This window comes from Giraffa tippelskirchi, chromosome 4 (genome assembly GCF_054371585.1).
Source record: "Giraffa tippelskirchi isolate mGirTip1 chromosome 4, T2T-mGirTip1v1.2.pri, whole genome shotgun sequence".
Taxonomy (NCBI): domain Eukaryota; kingdom Metazoa; phylum Chordata; class Mammalia; order Artiodactyla; family Giraffidae; genus Giraffa; species Giraffa tippelskirchi.
Genome location: NC_137278.1, coordinates 192,879,790 through 192,901,808, shown reverse-complemented (window position 1 = coordinate 192,901,808; position 22,019 = coordinate 192,879,790). Strand labels below are relative to the sequence as shown.

The following is a 22,019-nucleotide window of genomic DNA, read 5'->3' as shown; positions in this document are numbered from 1 at the left end:
CTACTTCACTGACTATTCCAAAACCTTTGACTGATGGATCATAGAAAACTGTAGAAAATTCTTTAAGAGATGGAAATACCAGACCACCTTACCCGCCTCGTGAAAAATCTCTTTGCAGGTTTAGAAGCAACAGTTAGAGCTTGACATGGAACAACAGAGTGGTTCCAAATTGTGAAAGCATTATGTCAAGGCTGTATATTGTCACCCTGCTTACTTAACTTTTTTGAGAGTGCATCACGTGAAATGCCAGGCTGGATGAAGTACAAGCTGGAATCAAGACTGCTGGGAGAAATATCAATAACCTCAGACATGCAGATGATATCACCATGATGGCAGAAAACGAAAAAGAACTAAAGAGTCTCTTGATGAAAGTGAAAAAGGTGAGTGGAAAAGCTGCCGTAAAACTCAACATTCAGAAAACTAAGAGCATGGCATCCAGTCCCATCACTTCATGGCAAATAGATGCGGAAACAGTGAGAACAGTGACAGACTTTATATTTTTGGGCTCCAAAATCACTGCAGATGATGACTGCAGCCATGAAATTAAAAGACACTTGCTCCTTGGAAGAAAAGTTATGACCAACCTAGACAGCATATTAGAAAGCAAAGACATTACTTTGCCAACGAAGGTCCATCTAGTCAAAGCTATGGTTTTTCCAGTAGTCATATATGGGTGTGAGTGTTGGACTATAAAGAAAACTGAGACCAAAGAATTCATGCATTTGAACTGTGGTGTTGGAGAAGATTCTTGAGAGTCCCTTGGACTGCAAGGAAATCAAACCAGTCAATCTTAAAGGAAATCAGTCCTAAATATTCATTGGAAAGACTGATGCTGAAGTTGAAACTCCAATAGTTTGGCCACCTGATGCAAAGAACTGACTCATTGGAAAAGACCCTTATGCTTGGAAAGATTGAAGGCAGGAGGAGAAGCAGATGACAGAGGATGAGATGGTTGGATGGCATCACCGACTCAATGGACATGAGTTTGAGCAAGCTCTGGAAGCTGGTGATGGACAAGGAAACCTGGCGTGCTACAATCAATGGGGTCTCAAAGAGTCAGACACTACTGACTGACTGAACTGAACTGATGTCCCTCTTTACCAGCTGCCACACAGAAATGTGATCTCCCAAGTCTAATGCAGAGTCTCAGCATCCTCCCCCTTCATTCCTACCACACAATGGGTCTTGAACTGAGCTAAGGGTCAGCAAGCCCACTGAGAGCGGGATCAGCAGCTTCTTGGAGGAAGCTCTGGAATGTTCTCAATTCTGTGCTGGGATAAATCATGCAGCTTCCTTTACAAAGGGGCCAAGAACAATGGAATCTTTGAGTTCTATACTGAACAGTCCTCATCACCAGAGAGACATGGTTATAGTTGGGACTTAGCTCAGCAGGATGGAATGGGTAGGCTCTGCCTGGTGTCTCATTTTGAAAAGGTTCAGCATGTGACTTGTGCAAGGTTTCGAAGGACCGTTGTCCAAGCAGTCAGCACAGATACTTGAATTATTGTCATATTTGCATGTTCCATGTGTTCCCTGAGACTCTTTCTCTGTTTCCCCTGTGTGTTCTTCATGTGTTTATGTGTGTATGTATATTTGTGTGTTGGCAGTGATCCTACAACCCAATGTGAAGTTGATCAATATCTCTGGCCATTATTATAACAGAACTCCATAATTCTTGGTATTTGGGTACCTCTGTATATGATAGGTAGGTAACAGAACATTTTGATGATGTAGAGATTATTTCTGTTTATCTTTGAAGTGTGTGTGGAGAACCTGTGCTTGTACACACACGGAAGGCAGAAGGTTGACCCTCAGTCAGCTCAGGCCCCCAGAGATCATCTAAGATTACTTGGTTCTAAAACTGAAGCTTGTCATTGTTGAACAAAGATAACCTAAGACGTTCTATTCTTACTAAGATTCTTGGTGTTTATAATATTTAGGAAAATAGACAAAAATCAACCATAGGGTCAAGAAGCAACAGTTAGAACAAAATGTGGAATAACAGACTGGTTCAAAATTGAGAAAGGAACACGACAAGGCTTTGTATTGTCACCCTGCTTATTTAACTTCTATGCAAAGTGTACCTCATTGGAAATGCTAGGCTGGATGAAGGAGAAGCTGAAATCAGTATTGCCAGGAGAAATCTCAACAACCTCAAATATGCAGATGGTACCACTCTAATGGCAGAAAGTGAGAGGAACTATAAAGAGCCTCTTGATGTGGGTCAAAGAGGAGAGTGAAAAGGTTGCCTTGAAACTGACCATGAAAAAAAAACTAAGATCATGGCATCTCATCTCATCAGTTCATGGCAAATAGAAGTGGCAAAAGTGGAAGCAGTGACAGATTTTACTTTCTTGGGCTCCAAGATCACTGTGGAGTGACTGCAGCCAAGAAATTAAAAGACACTTGCTCTTTGGAAGGTAAGCTATGACAAACCGAGACAGCATTTTTTTTTCATTGTAATAAAAATACTTTAATGACATCATTTTTGTATATTCTGTTGTTACTGTACTGCTTTAACTCTTTTCACTCCAACATACACAAACAATACATATATGCAGTGCTCTTATACAGTAAACACATGAACTCTGTAAAGTACACTATGTTGTACAGTAGATCATGCAAAGAAAGTCCTAGAAAAAAAGATTAAACTTAATTAAATATTAACATTAACTAAAATTCTAATTTTGATAGAACTGCAGGATGTGTGATGGGGCAATGCACTGAGTGGGTAAATCTCTTGACCTTGGCTTGACCCAGGAAAACCAAAGGAGAGGACGATGCTTTGTTTTGCCTACTCTTCCAGGTCTTAGTTGGTGGTTTCTACTTCCTTCTCTGCCCAAGTTTCTTCCACATCTTCCATCATATCTTTTGAAGTCTTTTTTACTTATATGCTTTGTGATATGCATTTGTGATATGCTTTGTGATATGTGTTTGACACTGTCCTTTATATTTTCTGTAACACCTTTAAGTCTGAAAATTTTCAGGCAGTCCAGCCAAGCATTTTCCCAACAGTTGATGATAGTAGTCTACTTATTAATTATCGCAGGTTGTGCCAACACAGTGACAGTGCATATACTGACAGATACCCAGTAGTCCATCCTGGTGGTTTCTTTGTTGGTATTGAGAGTTTTGCTAAAAGCTCCCTTATGTTGTGCTTTTATTATGCCCTGATTGAGAGGTTGGATAACATAGAATTTAGGGGCATGAAAAGAACATCTTGATTGGAGTAGGCATTTTCTTTGTTTTCTGTAATATAAATTTATTTATTTTAATTGGAGGCTAATTACTTTACAATATTGTAGTGGTTTTGCCATACATTAACATGAATCCATCATGGGTGCACATGTGTCCCCCATCTTGAACCCCACTCCCAACCCCTGCCCATACCATCCCTCTGGGTCATCCCAGTGCACCAGCCCCAAGCACTGAATGATTTCAATTTTTTTGATTTTACCGAGGCTAGATTTATGGCCCAGGATGTGACCTATCCTGGAGAAGGTTCCATGCGCACTTGAGAAAAAGGTGAAATTCATTGTTTTGGGGTGAAATGTCCTATAGATATCAATTAGGTCTAACTGACCTATTGCATCATTTAAAGTTTGTGTTTCCTTGTTAATTTTCTGTTTTGTTGATCTATCCATAGGTGTGAGTGGGGTATTAAAGTCTCTTTACAGACAAGCAAAAGCTGAGAGAATTCAGCACCACCAAGCCAGCTCTCCAACAAATGCTAAAGGATCTTCTCTAGACAGGAAACACAGAAAGGGTGTATAAACTCGAACCCAAAACAACAAAGTAAATGGCAACGGGACTATACTTATCAATAATTACCTTAAATGTAAATAGGTTGAATGCCCCAACCAAAAGACAAAGACTGGCAGAATGGATACAAAAACAAGACCCCTATATATGTTGTCTAGAAGAGACCCACCTTGAAACAAGGGATATGTACAGACTGAAAGTGAAGGGCTGGAAACAGATATTCCACTCAAATAGAAACCAAAAGAAAGCAGGAGTAGCAATACTCATATCAGATAAAATAGACTTTAAATCGAAGGCTGTGAATAGAGACAAAGAAGGACACCACATAATGATCAAAGGATCAATCCAAGAAGATATAACAATTATAAATATATATGCCCCCAACATAGGAGCACTGCAATATGTAAGACAAATGCTAACAAGTATGAAAGGGGAAATTAACAATAACACAATAATAGTAGTTCATTTTAATTTTAAAAATTTGGTGACAAAAATTTATTTCCAAAATTTTTTGATTATCTGCATTCTGCTTTTCAGTTGCTTGCTAATCTGTTATATTTAGCAGTTGTCTCTCCCTCCTTTTATTTGGTGACTGAAATTGTTAATATTATCAGTTGGAACTTATTTCAGAACTATTAATACTATATGGTTTATGTTCTTATTCAGATTTTGAGTGGGGCTAGTGGTAATTTTAGAATGGTGTACTTGGAGTATCAGAAGGAGTGTAACATGGCTGGAAATCCTAAGAACAGTGCCCTTGACCAATGTGGATAATCCAGTAGGTTCATTTCCCTGCATATGAGTGTCCTGGGCTTTCTGAAAGGTTGCAGATAATATTACTGGAAGGCTTCCTAATACAATGGGTTTTTCTACAGATAAAAAATCCTTGTGGCCATGCAGGGTAACTGTGCAGATTGTTTTCCTTCCCTGGCATAATAATGGATCTATTCGAGAAAAGGGACTGTATCTACAGTTGGCAATGTAAGAAAGCTATGTGGTTATGTGGTGAGGCAAATGGTTCCAGCTGGGCTTGGTGGAAGAAAGGGAGTAGTTTTAGGGACAAGCAGAGACCTCCTTACAGTATTGGGGTGACTGTTTCTGGTTTCCTCAGACAATAATTTGAAAAGGAAAGTGGAGACAAACTAGTCCTCACCAGGTGGCTTTTGGTAAAACTTCCAGCAAAGAGAAGGGTCAGAGATAAGGAGGAGAGGGAAGTGGCAGGCAATTTGAGTGGGCGCTAGGAAGGGGCAGTCCTGCTGGAAGTCAGGCTTCCCTTCCACTTGGTGAGAACTGGAAAAGAGCAGGTGACTCTTCAAAATGTCACTAAGTTCAGAACCTTTCAATAACCTTCTCCAGTGTCAGCCATACAGGAAAGAGATTAGTGTGCTGTGACCGGAAAAATATCAGCCCTGAACTCACCAAACAGATCAAAAACAGAGGAAATGGAAGACCTAAAAGAGAAGGCTGTCCATCAGGAAGGGCAAGGAAGAAGCAAAGAGCATGACTGCAGCAGAAGCTTAGGTAACTGAAAAAGAACAGAAGCTCTCAAGCAATGCATTTGCTTCCTAATACGGATGCTTAACTTGACATGTGCCAAGGAGAATTCCTAATTTCCTTCCCTGAAACCTGCTCTCCTGCAATCTTTTCTCAGTTAAAAACAGCTGTTTCATGCCCCAAAACACATATTAATCAAATTAACGAAGATCAAACACAAAGAACAAATATTAAAAGCAGCAAGGGAAAAACAACAAATAACTCACAGGGGGATCCCCATAAGGATAACAGCTAATCTTTCAATAGAAACTCTTCTAGCCAGAAGGCAATGGCAGGATATACTTAACGTGATGAAAGAGAAAAACCTACAACCCAGATTACCGTACCCAGCAAGGATCTCATTCAAATATGAAGGAGAAATCAAAAGCTTTACAGACAAGCAAAAGCTCAGAGACTTAGCACCACCAAACCAACTCTTCAACAAATGCTAAAGGATCTTCTCTAGACAGGAAACACAGAAAAGGTTAATAAACTCAAACCCAAAACAACAAAGTAAATGGCAACGGGATCATACTTATCAATAATTACCTTAAATGTAAATGGGTTGAATGCCCCAACCAAAAGACAAAGACTGGCTGAATGGATACAAAGACAAGAACCCTATATATGCTGTCTACAAGAGACCCACCTCAAACCTAAGGACACATACAGACTGAAAGTGAAGGGCTAGAAAAAGATATTTCATGCAAACGGAGACCAAAAGAAAACAGGAGTAGCAATACTCATATCAGATAAAATAGACTTTGAAATAAAGGCCATGAAAAGAGATAAAGAAGGATATTACATAATGGTCAAAGGATCGATCCAAGAAGATATAACAATTATAAGAATTTATGCACCCAGCATAGGAGCACCACAATATGTAAGGCAAATGCTAACAAGTATGAAAGGGTAAATTAACAGTAACACAATAATAGTGGGAGACTTTAATACCCCACTCACACCTATGAATAGATCAACAAAACAGAAAATTAACAAGGAAACACAAACTTTAAATGATGCAATAGATCAGTTAGACCTAATTGATATCTATAGGACATTTCACCCCAACACAATGAATTTCACCTTTTTCTCAAGTGCACATGGAACCTTCTCCAGGATAGGTCACATCCTGGGCCATAAATCTAGCCTCAGTAAAATCAAAAAAATTGAAATCATTCCAAGAATCTTTTCTGACCACAATGCAGTAAGATTAGATGTCAGTTACAGGAGAAAAATTATTCAAAATTCCAAAATATGGAGGCTGAACAACACGCTGCTGAATAACCAACAAATCACAGAATAAATCAAAAAAGAAATCAAAATATGCATAGAAATGAATGAAAATGGAAACACAACAACTCAAAACCTAAGGGACACTGTAAAAGCAGTGCTAAGGGGAAGGTTCATAGTAATACAGGCTTACCTCAAAAAACAAGAAAAAAGTCAAGTAAATAACCTAACTCTACACCTAAAGCAACTAGAAAAGGAAGAAATGAAGAACCCCAGGGATAGTAGAAGGAAAGAGATTTTAAAAATCAGGGCAGAAATGAATGCAAAAGAAACAGAAGAGACCATAGCAAAAATCAACAAAGCCAAAAGCTGGTTCTTTGAGAAGATAAATAAAATAGACAAACCATTAGCCAGACTCATCAAGAAACAAAGGGAGAAGAATCAAATCAACAAAATTAGAAATGAAAATGGAGAAATCACAACAGACAACACAGAAATACAAGGATCATAAGAGACTACTATCAACAACTATATGCCAATAAAATGGACAACTTGGAAGAAATGGACAAATTCTTAGAAAAGTACAACTTTCCAAAACTGAACCAGGAAGAAATAGAAAATCTTAACAGACCCATCACAAGCACGGAAATCGAAACTATAATCAGAAATCTTCCAGCAAACAAAAGTCCAGGACCAGGCGGCTTCACAGCTGAATTCTACCAAAAATTTAGAGAAGAGCTAGCACCTATCCTACTCAAACTCTTCCAGAAAATTGCAGAGGAAGGTAAACTTCCAAACTCATTCTATGAGGCCACCATCACCCTAACACCAAAACCAGGCAAAGATGCCACAAAAAAAACAAAACTACAGGCTAATATCACTGATGAACATAGGTGCAAAAATCCTTAACAAAATTCTAGCAAACAGAATCCAACAACATATTAAAAAGATCATACATCATGACCAAGTGGGCTTTATCCCAGGGCTGCAAGGATTCTTCAATATTCGCAAATCAATCAGTGTGATACACCACATTAACAAATTGAAAGATAAAAACGATATGATTATCTCAATAGATGCAGAGAAAGCCTTTGACAAAATTCAACACCCATTTATGATGAAAAACCCTCCAGAAAGCAGGCATAGAAGGAACATACTTCAACATAATAAAAGCCATATATGACAAACCCACAGCAAACATTATCCTCAGTGGTGAAAAACTGAAAGCATTTCCCCTAAAGTCAGGAATAGGACAAGGGTTCCCACTCTTACCACCACTATTCAACATAGTTTTGGATGTTTTGGCCTCAGCAATCAGAGCAGAAAAAGAGATAAAAGGAATCCAGATTGGAAAAGAAGAAGTAAAACTCTCACTGTTTGCAGATGACATGATCCTCTACATAGAAAACCCTAAAGACTCCACCAGAAAATTACTGGAGCTGATCAGTGAATATAGTAAAGTTGCAGGATATAAAATTAACACACAGAAATCCCTTGCAATCCTATAGACTAACAATGAGATAACAGAAAGAGAAATTAACGAGACAAGTCCATTCACCATTGCAACGAAAAGCATAAAATACTTAGGAATAAATCTATCTAAAGAAACAAAAGACCTATATATAGAAAAATATAAAACACTGATGAAAGAAATCAAAGAGGACACAAATAGATGGAGAAATATACCATGTTCATGGATTGGAAGAATCAATATAGTGAAAATGAGTATACTACCCAAAGCAATCTATAGATTCAAATGCAGTCCTTATCGAGCTACCAATGGTATTTTTCAGAGAACTAGAAAAAAATAATTTCACAATTTGTATGGAAATACAAAAAACCTCAAATAGCCAAAGCAATCTTGAGAAAGAAGAATGGAACTGGAGGAATAAACCTACCTGCCTTCAGGCTATACTACAAAGCAACAGTCATCAAGACAGTACGGTACTGGCACAAAGACAGAAATATAGATCAATGGAACAAAATAGAAAGCCCAGAGATAAATCCACGCACCTATGGACACCTTATCTTTGACAAAGGAGGCAAGGATATACAATGGAGAAAAGACAATCTCTTCAACAAGTGGTGCTGGGAAAACTGGTCAACCACTTGTAAAAGAATGAAACTAGAACAGTTTCTAACACCATACACAAAAGTAAGCTCAAAATGGATTAAAGATCTAAATGTAAGACCAGAAACCATAAAACTCCTAGAGGAAAACATAGGCAAAACACTCTCTGACATAAATCACAGCAGGATCCTCTATGACCCACATCCCAGAGTAATGCAAATTAAAGCACAAATAAACAAACGGGACCTAATTAAAGTTTTTTCACAACGAAGGAAACTATAAGGTGGAAAGACAGTCTTCAGAATGGGAGAAAATAATAGCAAATGAAGCAACTGACAAAGAATTAATCTCAAAAATATACAAGCAACTCCTGCAGCTGAATTCCAGAAAAATAAGCGACCCAATCAAAAAATGGGCCAAAGAACTAAGCAGACATTTCTCCAAAGAAGACATACAGATGACTAACAAACACATGAAAAGATGCTCAACGTCACTCATTATCAGAGAAATGCAAATCAAAACCACAATGAGGTACCATCTCACACCGGTCAGAATGGCTGCTATCAAAAATCTACAAGCCACAAATGCTGGAGAGGGTGTGGAGAAAAAGGAACCCTCTTACACTGTTGGTGGGAATGCAAACTAGTACAGCCACTATGGAGAACAGTGTGGAGATTCCTTAAAAAACTGGAAATAGAACTGCCATATGACCCAGAAATCCCACTGCTGGGCATACACACCGAGGAAGCCAGAATTGAAAGAGACACGTGTACTCCAATGTTCATTGCAGCACTGTTTATAATAACCAGGACATGGAAGCAACCTAGATGTCCATCGGCAGAGGAATGGATAAGAAAGCTGTGATACATATAGACAATGGAATATTACTCGGCTATTAAAAAGAATGCATTTGAATCGGTTCTAATGAGGTAGATGAAACCGGAGCCTATTATACAGAGTGAAGTAAGCCAGGAAGAAAAACACCAATACAGTATACTAAGGCATATATATGGAATTTAGAAAGATGGTAACGATAACCCTACATGCGAGACAGCAAAAGAGACACAGATATAAAAAACAGACTTTTGCACTCTGTGGGAGAAGGCAAGGGTGTGATGAGAGTATATCATTGAAACACGTATATTATCATATGTGTAACAGATCGCCAGTCCAGGTTCAATGCATGAGACAGGGTGCTTGGGGCTGGTGCACTGGGATGACCCAGAGGGATGGGATGGGGAGGGCGATGGGAGGGGGGTTCAAGATGGGGAACACATGTGCACCCATGGCTCTTTCATGTTAATGTACGGCAAATCCCACCACAATATTGTAAAGTAATTAGCCTCCAATTAAAAAATTTTTAAATGGCAAAAAAACCCCACCACAGCTGTTTCAGAAAATGAAAATAAAAAGAAGTTGTTTCATCCGTTTGTCTAAAAATTAATTGGGAATACATTCTGGACCACTCATCCCCCATACTTCCCCGTTAGCAACTCCATTGTGCTGGACCATCAAAATATACCCCAAATATGAGCCCATCAATAATGTCTGCCAAAGGAGTCTGGTGCAGGAGATGTTTCTTTCTTTCCTAGAAAGAAGTGTAACAGCCTCCCAGCTGGTCTCGGTAGCGTTCTTGTCCTCTGCCACATCCCGTATCAGTTCTCCACTCAACAACCAGAGTTACCTTGAAAAAATATAAATTAGATCATATCACCTTCTTGCTTAAGAGCCCCCAAGTTTTTTACACACTTTACAGGTGTGGTCAGGTATACATTTCGCACTTTAACTTTTAGCCGCCATAATGTCTGTGACAGAAAAAGAGGCTCTAAAAGGGGCACAATATGACAGTTGGTCCATCTAATCCTCCAACTCTGGGAAGTCAAATTAACAGAATTTGACAGAATTACCCTTGGTTTTTTTCACAGAACATGTGTTGCTTTTTTATTGAGGAAAGTCCAGTAATCTTTGTTTGTGGCAGAAATATCTCACATTTTGTGTTGAACAGTTAGCACTCTTTTTTTCCACTGAGATCACTTTGGTTCCAAATGCAAGAAACCCAACTAAAATTACCTGTAGGAGAAAAGGAAAATGAAATATGAAAATAACAGGGACCTCAAATGAGTGGATTCAGTGGCTCCAAAATGTTTCCCAAGGGCCTTAATCCATCTCTAGCTTTTCCTATGTGGCTGCCAATAGCTCTCTATCTCAACCCCTCATCTTAGGAACTCATTCATATATTTTCCTGTGGATAAACTTCTTTTGATCAAAGCTCTCATTCTCCCTTTCTCTTTCCTCTGTTTTGCTAAGTATGCTGCTACTCATACATCCTAACTGTTTTTCCTATCTGTGTTAAAACTCATAGACTATAAGGATTTGTGAAAGTGACTGATCATATTATAATCTGATTTCTTCTTATGAAAAGTGAACACAATGCAAAGAAATTAAAGGGATATTTTGAAGATTTATGTGTTGGTGAATATTTAGCATTTGTGGCTGTGCTGGGCACAGAGGAATAACCAGAAGACATTAAACTATAAAGCTTCATTCACATGTAAAGAAATTTATTATGTGATAAAAATGGCAATTCACATCACTGACAAAGAGTAGATTATTCGGTAGCATTTAAGGATGATTAGCTATCCAATTATTTTTAAACATTTTAGTCCTCTACTATATAAGGCTCTGAAGACCTACAAGACCTTCTAGAAGTAACACTCCAAAAAGATGTCCTTTTCATTATAAGGGACTGGAATACAAAAGGAGGAAGTCAAAAAACATCTGGAGTAACAGGTAAATTTGGCCTTGGAGTACAGAATGAAGCAGGGCAAAGGCTAATAGAGTTTTACCAAAAGAATGCATTGGTCATAGCAAACACCCTCTTCCAACAACTCAAGAGAAGATTCTACACATGGACATCACCAGATGGTCAATACTGAAATCAGATTGATTATATTCTTTGCAGCCAAAAATGGAGAAGCTCTATACAGTCAGCAAAAACAAGACCGGGAGCTGACTGTGGCTCAGATCATGAACTCTTTATTGCCAAATTCAGACTGAAATTGAAGAAAGTAGGGAAAACCACTAGACCATTCAGGTATGACCTAAATCAAATCCCTTATTATTATACAGTGGAAGTGAGAAATAGATTCAACGGAATAGATCTGATAGACAGAGTCCCTGATAAACTATGGACGGAGGTTCATGACATTGTTTAGGAGACAGGGATCAAGACCATCCCCCAGAAAAAGAAATGCAAGAAAGAAAAATGGCTGTCTGAGGAGGCCTTAAAAACAGCTGTGAAAAGAAGAGAAGGAAAAAGCAAAGGAGAAAAGGAAAGATATACCCATTTGAATGCAGAGTTCAAAAGAATAGTAAGGAGAGATAACAAAGCCTTCTTCAGTGATCTGTGCAAAGAAATAGAGGAAAACAATAGAATGGGAAAGACTAGAGATCTCTTCAAGAAAATTAGACATACCAAGGGAACATTTCATGCAAAGATGGGCTCAATAAAGGACAGAAATGGTACGGACCTAAGAGAAGCAGCAGATATTAAGAAGAGGTGGCAAGGACAGAGAAGAACTATACAAAAAAGATCTTCATGACCCAGATAATCACGGTGGTATGATCACTCATCTAGAGCCAGACATCCTGGAATGTGAAGTCAAGTGGGCCTTAGGAAGAAGCACTACAAACAAAGCTAGCGGAGGTGATGGAATTCCAGTTGAGCTATTTCAAATCCTGAAAGATGACGCTGTGAAAGTGCTGCACTCAATATGCCAGCAAATTTGGAAAAATCAGCAGTGGCCACAGGACTGGAAAAGGTCAGTTTTCATTCCAGCCACAAAGAAAGGCAATGCCAAAGGATGTTTCAAACTACTGCACAATTGCACTCATCTCACAGGCTAGTAAAGTAATGCTCAAAATTCTCCAAGCCAGGCTTCAACAGTACACGAACTGTGAACTTTCAGATGTTCAAGCTGGTTTTAGAAAAGTCCAAGGAACCACAGATCAAATTGCCAATATCTGTTGGGTTATTAGAAAAGCAAAAGAGTTCCAGAAGAATATCTATTTCCCCTTTATTGATTATGCCAAAGTCTTTGACAGTGTGGACCACAACAAACTGGGAAATTCTGAAAGAGATGGAACACCATACCACCTGACCTGCCTCTTGAGAAATCTGTACGCAGGTCAGGAAGCAAGAGTTAGAACTAGACATGGAACAACAGACTGGTTCCAAATCAGGAAAGGAGTACAACAAGGCTGTATATGGTCACCCTGCTTATTTAACTTATATGCAGAGTACATCATGAGAAATACTGGGCTGGATGAAGCACAAACTGGAATCAAGATTGCTGGGAGAAATATGAATAACCTCAGATATGCAGATGACACCACCCTTATGGAAGAAAGTGAAGAAGAACTAAAGAGCCTTTTGATGAATGTGAAAGACGAGAGTGAAAAAGTTGGCTTAAAGCTCAACATTCAGAAAACTAAGATCATGGCATCTGGTCCCATAACTTCCTGGGAAATAGATGGGAAAACAGTGGAAATAGTGGTAGACTTTATTTTTGAGGGCTCCAATCACTGCAGATGGTGACTGCAGCCATGAAATTAAAAGATGCTTACTCCTTGGAAGAAAAGTTATGACCAATCTAGACAGCATATTAAAAGCAGAGACATTACCTTGCCAACAAAGGTCCATCTAGTTAAAGCTATGGTTTTTCCAGTAATCATGTATGGATGTAAGAATTGGACTACAAAGAAGGCTGAGCGCTGAAGAATTGATGCTTTTGGACTGTGGTGTTGGAGAAGACTCTTGAGAGTCGCTTGGACTACAAGGAGATCCAACCAGTCCATCCTAAAGTAAATCAGTCCTGAATATTCATAGGAAGGACTGATGCTGAAGCTGAAACTCCAATACTTTGGCCACCTGCTATGAAGAACTGACTCATTTGAAAATACCCTGATGCTGGGAGAGATTAAAGGCGGGAGGAGAAAGGGACGACAGAGGAAGAGATGGTTCAGTGGCATCGCCGACTCAGTGGACATGAGTTTGAGTAAACTCCAGGAGTTGGTGAAGGGCAGTGAGGCCTGCGTGCTGCAGTCCATGGGGTGGCAATGAGTTGGACATGACTGAGTGACTGAAATGAACTGAACTGAACTGAACTACATAGGAATCACAAAAAGTACCATTTTGAATGGATTAAAGAGGTAAATGTGATTTATTGCCTCAAAACAAATGTGTGTATATATGATGTTGAGGTAGAGAAGTAGGAAGGGAATGTATGTCATAGTGGGATGGGGAATTGGGGCATTTATGGTAGTAAGATAGGCAAAACAGTCTGAACTAGGACATAAAACACATAGACATAAAAGAAAAAATAGGCTTAATTACATCAGAATTTAAAGTATTTATAATAAAAAACCCAAAAACAAAATTAAAAGACATTCATATTAGGAACTAGGAGCAAATATTTATAGAACATATCTCACGCACAGGGTTGATATCCACAATATATTATAAACTTAACAATAATAAAACTTCAAAAAATTTGAAAATGAATATATATGATTATAAATCTGGCACACTAGCAGCTGGAAGAGACTGTCAGCAAGATTGCCAAACCAAATGGGTTCTTGATCATTGTTTCAAGTTTGTAGCTCTTTGTCCAGAAATGTACTGCACCAGGCTAGACTAAGGCAAGAAGCTAAGGGTGAAAACTGTGTTCATGCCTGGGTGGATGCTTCCTTACTCTGTAGTCATCTTGAAAACTGTTAAACTATGAAATGGATGGTGGCCCTACTCATAGGAGTTGTGCATGGCTTTAATCTACATTGACCTCTGCACTCACACAACCATCTCAGCCTGACTCGTGTACTGCTGAAAACTGGAGGCAGCAATTCATATTCCAGAAAATCCGACCCTCACTTATTCAGATTCATCATCCAACCAGGAGCACACTACAGAGGCTTTAGCGGGGTGTGATCATTGGACCGTCGCTGTTGTAAATGATAATGCTCATTGCTCTTTAGGTATTAATACTGTCTGCACTCTGTATTCTTAGAACAGTTTAGCCTCATATACTTTATTCAAAATGTGGCTTGAACTATCTTTCTACCAGTCAGAGATAGATATGACCTTAAGTACACACACACAAGGACACATAAAAAGGTCAATAATCATACAAAAGGAATTTAACTCACTGATATCAGGAAGAGACACAATATGATTAAGTATTTTTGTGTATATTTGAGTTGCAAAGGATAAAAGTAACAGATATCAAGGAATTGAGAGGATGTGAGCAAGCCAGTACTTTCATGAACTGCTCTTATTTCTTTAAATTATTACAGCTATCTTTGAGAAGTTAACACTTGCTACCTGCATATATTTTGACCCAGAATTTCAGTTTTGGTATACACTGGTTATATACAGATTATTCTCCATAAAATACATAAAAATGGAATTTTCTTGGCGGCACAATGGATAAGAATCTGCCTGCCAATGCAGGGGACACAGAGTCGATCTCTGGTCCAGGAAGTTCTCATGGGGTGGAGCAAGTGAATCTATATGCCACAATTACTGAGCCCATGTGTTGTAACTGCTAAAGCCTGTGGATCTAGAGCCTGTGTTCTACAACAAGAGAATCCACTGCAGTGAGAAGCCCACACACTGCAATGAACAGTAACCCCTGCTTGCTGCAGCTAGAGAAAGCCCTCATACATCAAAGATTCAGTGAAGCCAAACATAAATAAATAAATTGTTTTTAAAAGATAAGTCCATCTGGAGGAAAAGTGAGTCATTCATTAACCATTTCAACAAAATCCTTCTTTTAAGGATATCTGCTTTCTTCCTTCTTCCATGTCTTCATACAACCAGGAGGGAGATATGTGTTGCTTTAGATTCCATATATAGAAGTTATGGTTGTATTTCTCTTTGAATTCGGAGGAAGAGCCACTGAAAGTTTCAGACCCCCTTATGTTACTGATATAGTGGTAAGCAGAATCTACAAACACTTGGACAGAGAGATGGCAAGAAATGCCTTCTGTGGCTCTCATCGCTGGAGACCAGAACCTGGGAGAAACTCTCAAGCAAAAGACTAAAAGCCGTGCAGGAGATTTACAAATACACATTTTGATAGACAATTCCATGACTAGGCTTTCTCTCAGGGCTTTCTAAAGTTTAGAGTTATTGTGATTAAAGAATCAAAATTTTTCCCAGCTAAAAGAGGCATCCACACTTTTCATTGGAAAAGACCCTAATGCTGGGTAGGATTGGGGGTGGGAGGAGAAGGGGATGACAGAGGATGAGATGGTTGGATGTCATCACCGACTCGATGGACATGGGTTTGTGTAGACTCCGGGAGTTGGTGATGGACAGAGAGGCCTGGCGTGCTGCAATTCATGGGGTCGCAAAGAGTCGGACACGACTGAGCGACTGAACTGAACTGATGCCTCCCCAGAGAAATTCGTATCATTTTGCTCAAAGTAGCAAACACATTATCTTCATTGTCGTGGTGTTTGTACCAGCAACCAAAAAAAAAATTTTCTATACAAGCTTCTTTTCATGAAGGCAGAAGAATAAGATGCTAGAAACCTGTGTGAATGTATTGCTGATTTTAAAGAAAACTAATGTACATGGGGAAAAGAATTTTTTTTTTCAACTCACCTGTTAAGATCAGAGGAAAAGTTCAGCAACTATAAAGAGGAATGCAGGTAATCAAAAAAAAGTTTGGAAACCCAATACCTCATTATGAAATGTTTAAATAAAAGTCAACAAATCTAGTGAAGAATGGCCTTAATTAAACAACAACAAATATCCTCCAAAATGCATAACAAAAAATAAGCCACAAATAAAAGTTAAATACAGTGGCTGGATTAAGGAGAGAAAATATCAAAAAATAAGTTTCATGTAGACAGTGGGGAGAGTGAGTGTCAGAATATTCTAGACAAAATTCCCTGTGTTTAAGACTAATCCGAGAAAACATGTTCTAACATGGAAGCTCACTGAAAAATATAAGATCAAGGCAATGAAATTGAAGACTTGAAAGGAACATAAGACCATCTTTTGGAAGTGCATAAGTGCAGCTATGAAATCATCAGTGGAAGACAGGGAGGTTAAAAATATTTCCTAGTGGAAAGAAACCAAACAGAATCTCACAAAGATGCTAGAAAAGAGACGAAATCTTAGAGACATAGAGTAACATGATCCATTCAAGAAGATGTATATTCATTTCGTTCAGTCCTATAAGTCCTATTGTAGATTCTGTGTCTACCTTTGCTTTTACTAAATATTGTAACTCCTGAGATATTTACAAGAACAGAAAGTCTTAGGTTACCTTGTTGGACAACACCAATACTTTCCTATTAGAGAACAGATAAACCTGGATTATATCTGGTGGCCTGAAAAGGCTGAGGGTCAGCCTTCTGCCGTCCATGTGTGCCCAAGGGTGCTATCCACATATATTTCATAAATAAACTGAAATGATCTCTAGCATCAAAATGTTTTGCAATGTATCATATACATAGGTAAACAAATACCAAAATGATGGAGTTTGGAAGATATGAAGGCCAGAGATCACAGCCAAAACACACACAAATCACACTTGGAAGGACAAAGAAATGAATTCACCAAAAAGACTGAAAACAAATGATGACAGAACAGTTCTAATATCTGTGCTGAATGCTTGGACATTCTCCCTCAAAAGCTTTGCCCACATCACATGTTGTACCTTTTAGAAATGACACAATAATAACATTCAATCCATTCCATCCTGCTGGGATTAGTCCCAGCTATAACCCTGTCTAACCGGTGACAAGATCTGCCCAGTATAGAACTCAAAGATACCATTGTTCTGGTCCCCTTTATAAAAGAAGCTGCCTGTCTTCTCCCAGTGCAGAGTTGCGAGCAAATCCAGAGCTTCTTCCAAGATGCTGCTGATCATGCTCTCAGTGGCCTTGCTGGCCCTGAGCTCAGTTCAAGCCTCAGTTTCTGGTAAGAATAAAGGGGGAGGGTGCTGAGTCTCTGCTTGGGGCTTGGGGGATCACCCTGCAGTGAGGAAGCTTGTAAAGAGGAGCCATAAGTGAAAGGTGTGGCTACAGGCTGCTTAAGACAAGAGGAAGGCCCTTCACCTCCGCTATGATGTGAAGGCCTCAAACTAGTACAACTGGAAACCAGCAGAGAATTTTTAAGCAGAGGAATGACAAATTATGACTTATCTCTGTTCTATGAAGGATGCACTGCAAAAAGGCAAGACTGGAACAGACAAGTTCCCTCATGAAGATGCTATGATAATCAAAGTAGGCAGTGGATGAAAGTGGTCTTGCTAGGGGATGCCTGATAGATAGAGGAGGTGAAGCCCATTCAGAGCTATTTCGGAGACAGAGACGAGAGTAATAAATCTCTCTGTGTCTAAGCAGAGATATGGAGATTCCAGGGCACAGTGGTCTCATTTTACTCCCACCAATATTTAATATTTCAGAATGTTGTGCCCAATATGGCAAGATTGTATCCACATGTTTACTCCTAGTCCTTCTACCTTGAGAAGCCATGTTAATATAAGTAAAGTATTCCATAAATTGAGGGCAGAAGGACACTAAAACATAACACTGAAATATTCCAGCACTTAAGCTAAACTAACATTAGGGTTTAAGGGATCCTAGGAAGGACAAATGGGCCTCTTTTGAGTTTGAGGTTGATCCTCAGCACAGAAACAACCTTACCATGCGTTCATATCTTCTTCATTTTGCAATGGAATCACAGATGGTAGTTGAAAATTTATAATATCTTAGAGTATATACAGAGTGTGCCCTTTTCCTGTAGAACATTGTGAACCCTGGAGGATATAGGTTCATCTTCTGCTTCTTTTCCTAGAAAGCAGCAGTGAAGAGTCTCTGAGAACCGTATTAGGTAAGTTGCGATTAACCCTCCCTCATCTTTCTTTTTTTCATTAGCAACTTTTCAATTCTCTGCTGTCATGTTATCATCATTATCTTTTGAAGGTTATAATCAGTGTTAGAAACACTAAAGATAAAGGCCATCCTTTCAAACCTTGGTTTCCGGGATCATGAACAAGGCCCTAACATGAATAACATGATGTCTAGCTTGGATGACACTGGATATGACGCCTGTTTGCTCAGGCCAGAAATGATGGTTGAGAGAGGATGACAAAGGGAAGGGGTCCCAATTCTGACTCCTGCAGCCTACTGAGAGCCAACCCCTCAACTGACTGTTTCCTTCTTCCTCAGTATTCTTCTCTTTAAATGTGTGGTTTAGAAAAAGTGCAAAGAAGCTAGGTCTGGTTCGTTTTTCCTGTTTCTCTGCTCAGCTGTGTCACCTAATTAAAATTTGCAAGTTATTTAGTGACTCCTGTGTATGCCATCATGTTTCTCTCTCTCTCTCTGTCCTACAATTGCTCCATCTGGTTTTAGAGCCAGAGGGTTCCATATACACTCTCCACAGGCCAGACTTGGAGTCACAGTTGGCAGGTTATGTCAGTGACCCAAAATATATCTGGCAGCATAACTGACATGATTAATCCTTTTGCTTTTCTTCTGTCCTTGGAGACATCATCTGGCAATACTAAGATATCCATCATCTTCTTTTTGCCAAATTGTTTTTCCCAAGAGCAAAGAACTGAGACTCAGTATCACTAGTATGTGGGTGAACAGGAGTACTGCAAAAAGAAGTGAGTAGGAAGGAAGTTGGTAGTTGAGAGATGTTTTCTGGAGGAAGGGACTATCCGAAAAGTTTATCAGAGATCAAAATGAGAGGGGAGCCTTCCATCACCTAGTTGCTCTCTTTTTGTGCCATACCCTGTAGATGAAAGCAATTCAGACTCAAGCTCAGAGGAGGATTTTTTCATACCACGTCATGGAAAACACAGAGAACGCAGAGGACCACCACCTTCTCCTAATGATGAAAACGAAGATGAGGAAGCTCCACCAGGGCCACCTCCACCAGGGCCACCTCCACAAGGGACACCTCCACCAGGGCCACCCCCACCGGAGGAGCAACCTGAGCAGAGTCCAGACGAAGACTCAACATCTGAGTAATCTGAAAGTCATTGACAGGTATGACTCCAGCTCATTCCCCGTCAAGGGCCCTAACCCTACGTGTCTCACACTTTAGTGAGTCAACTGAATTAACAGAAAATATGTGAAAATTGCATCGTCCTGTACACAAGTTTTAAAGGTTTCTATTCAGATAGTCTAAAATAAGGTAGCAAAACCTCATATTTATTACAAGCTACCCAAGGCTATTTCAATTTTGAGAAACAGGAACGTAGCCTTTTCTCCGATGACCACCTGTCCTAAAGTGGTCTGGTGATGAGGAAGTACAGACATGTTCTCCCTTGTCCTTGTCTCTCCTACTCCTCTGGCTCAATGATCCATTCTTCTCAAGTTTCCACCTGACAGGCCTCCCAGGTCCAGGGTCCCTACTAAATGATTCTTTAATTTTATGTTGCTAAATTTATCTAGCAAACTATTTCCTTTTCGATTAGTATATGGTCAAGGCAAAAAAATAACTGAACAGAAAAGTATGAGGTTAACTCTTAAGGGCATCCACATTCTACCTTCCCACTTCCTTCCCCAAAGGCCACCACAGTTAACTCTTGAACATCCTCTTGGAAACATTTACACCTTTAAACCATAACTATACACTTTATCCACAAATGATGTCTTACTTTATGCAGATTAATAGGTTGCTTATTTCAAATAACATAGTTGTTAAAAATGTTCGTAACTGTTCATTGAGCTATATGGGTGTGTTTAATCCTCATTTTGTTTACTTTTTAATTTTGCTATTCCATTGTCTACCTGTGCCATGATTTGTTTAACCAAACCCGTATCAGTGGACATTTAGGCCAGTTTCAGTTTTTCACTAGTTAAAACTTGGTTGCAGTAACCATCTTTGTAAATATATATTTGAACACTTTAATAGCAACCAAGAAATAAACAAGCTAAGAACAACCTTTTATCTTGAAAGCAAGATTTTAGACCACGTTATCCATTTGGTGCATAAAAATGACAAAACAAAAGAAATTTGTAAGGAAACAGGAGAGGGAAGAAGAAGAGAAGGGAAATGTGGGCTCTTAGCTACTTCCCTTCACTGTTATCTGCAAGGATTAGAAACCACTTGCCCATCTTGTGTGAACCTCCTTTTTTGCTTTTCAGAGCATGAGTATGAAGATATGACTCCCTCAGAAAGCCATGACATTGGAAGAAGGCAGTCTGTCTTCAGTTTACCAATAAAATAATCAGCATCCAATTTCTAAATGTCACGTCTCATTCTGGATGTTTGTGAGCCTGAAATTTGAGGGCCATGAACATCCAAGACCAGTTCTCACTGATGCTTCCAGCAGCCTTCCTCCTGGACTGCCTTCTTAGAAGACGTTTTCTCTTTGTTCTTTGCTTGGGGACCAGAATGTGTATCTCCTTTCTACCTTTGGTTGCCTCCCCTCTTCCACTTGACACCTTTATTCAGAAGCCAGGTGCCTTTCCTGTCCTTCCTTGGTTTCTATAGCACTAACACGAGGTTTTTATTATTTTCACACCTTGCTAACAATTTTAGGGAAATAAAAACAAAAATACTGCAAATGTGAAGAAGTGGCAAGAGCTGAGGGAATCCTTAAAATTTCCGAAAGAATTGATCCTGGTTTCTAGTAAAATAAATGTGATTCTAGGTCCTTATTCCCTGAAGCCCATTACCACATCCCCCACTTTTAAATCATTTCTCAGTTTTCTTTCTAGATTCCCCCCGCTTTGTATAACAAAATGTGAGTCAGTTTGATAAAGGAGATGATATGTTGTTTCTAAAAAGCAAGGAAAATTTGGGGTTCTTCAGACATGAGTTTATCTTGTCTGTTTTTAATAGCTCTTAATAGTAATAGTAGCAAGCTACTTCAACTCTCAGAGCCTTAGTTTCCCTATCCATATAGTGAGGATAATATTAATACCTACCCTAGGGCACAAAGAGTAACAAATACCATACATAAAAACCTAGCAGAGGAACTTCCCTGGTGGTCCAGTATTTAAAACTCTACCCTCCCAATACAGGGGACCTGGTTCAATCCGAGGTCAGAAAACTAGATCCCACATGCAGCAACTGTAGATCCCCATAGTGCAACTAAGATGTAGCACAGCCAAATAAATAAAAATAAATATTCCTTTTAAACACTGGCAAAGATTGCCTTCACTATTTCCTAATAATTATTATAGGGAAGGCTAGTACATGTGAAATTGTAAGCAATTAAATATTTCCCAAATTAAGCTGATCACATTGCCTTGTCAGAAGGTCAAATTACAGTATTTTCTGACAATACCTCTTCCAAATTCAAAAAACAATGAACAATGCTTTGCTTCCTGGTAGCACTTTCTGGTGTCTTTTCATCTGAGTGATACTTTTTCTGATACTGATTCT

At 39.1% G+C, this 22,019-nt stretch overlaps 1 protein-coding gene across 1 annotated transcript; it reads left to right on the top strand.

The window, feature by feature from the left end:
- The first annotated feature begins 326 nt into the window (after positions 1-326).
- LOC145545714 (uncharacterized) lies at positions 327-21,760 on the top strand. The gene is made up of 5 exons (XM_081590520.1): positions 327-380; positions 17,492-17,591; positions 18,471-18,506; positions 19,419-19,669; positions 20,774-21,760. Exons 1-4 carry the CDS (start codon positions 327-329, stop codon positions 19,649-19,651), a joined length of 423 nt encoding a protein of 140 aa, XP_081446646.1. The 3' UTR covers positions 19,652-19,669; positions 20,774-21,760.
- Positions 21,761-22,019: the final 259 nt, after the last annotated feature.

Bases quoted from the DNA above. Each gene is read 5' to 3' on its own strand.
- LOC145545714 (XM_081590520.1), top strand. From the start codon at position 327: ATGATGGCAGAAAACGAAAAAGAACTAAAGAGTCTCTTGATGAAAGTG. The intron at 381-17,491 runs GTGAGTGGAAAA...GTCTTCTCCCAG, and splicing joins TCTTGATGAAAGTGAAAAAG to TGCAGAGTTGCGAGCAAATC. The intron at 18,507-19,418 runs GTAAGTTGCGAT...CATACCCTGTAG, and splicing joins GTCTCTGAGAACCGTATTAG to ATGAAAGCAATTCAGACTCA.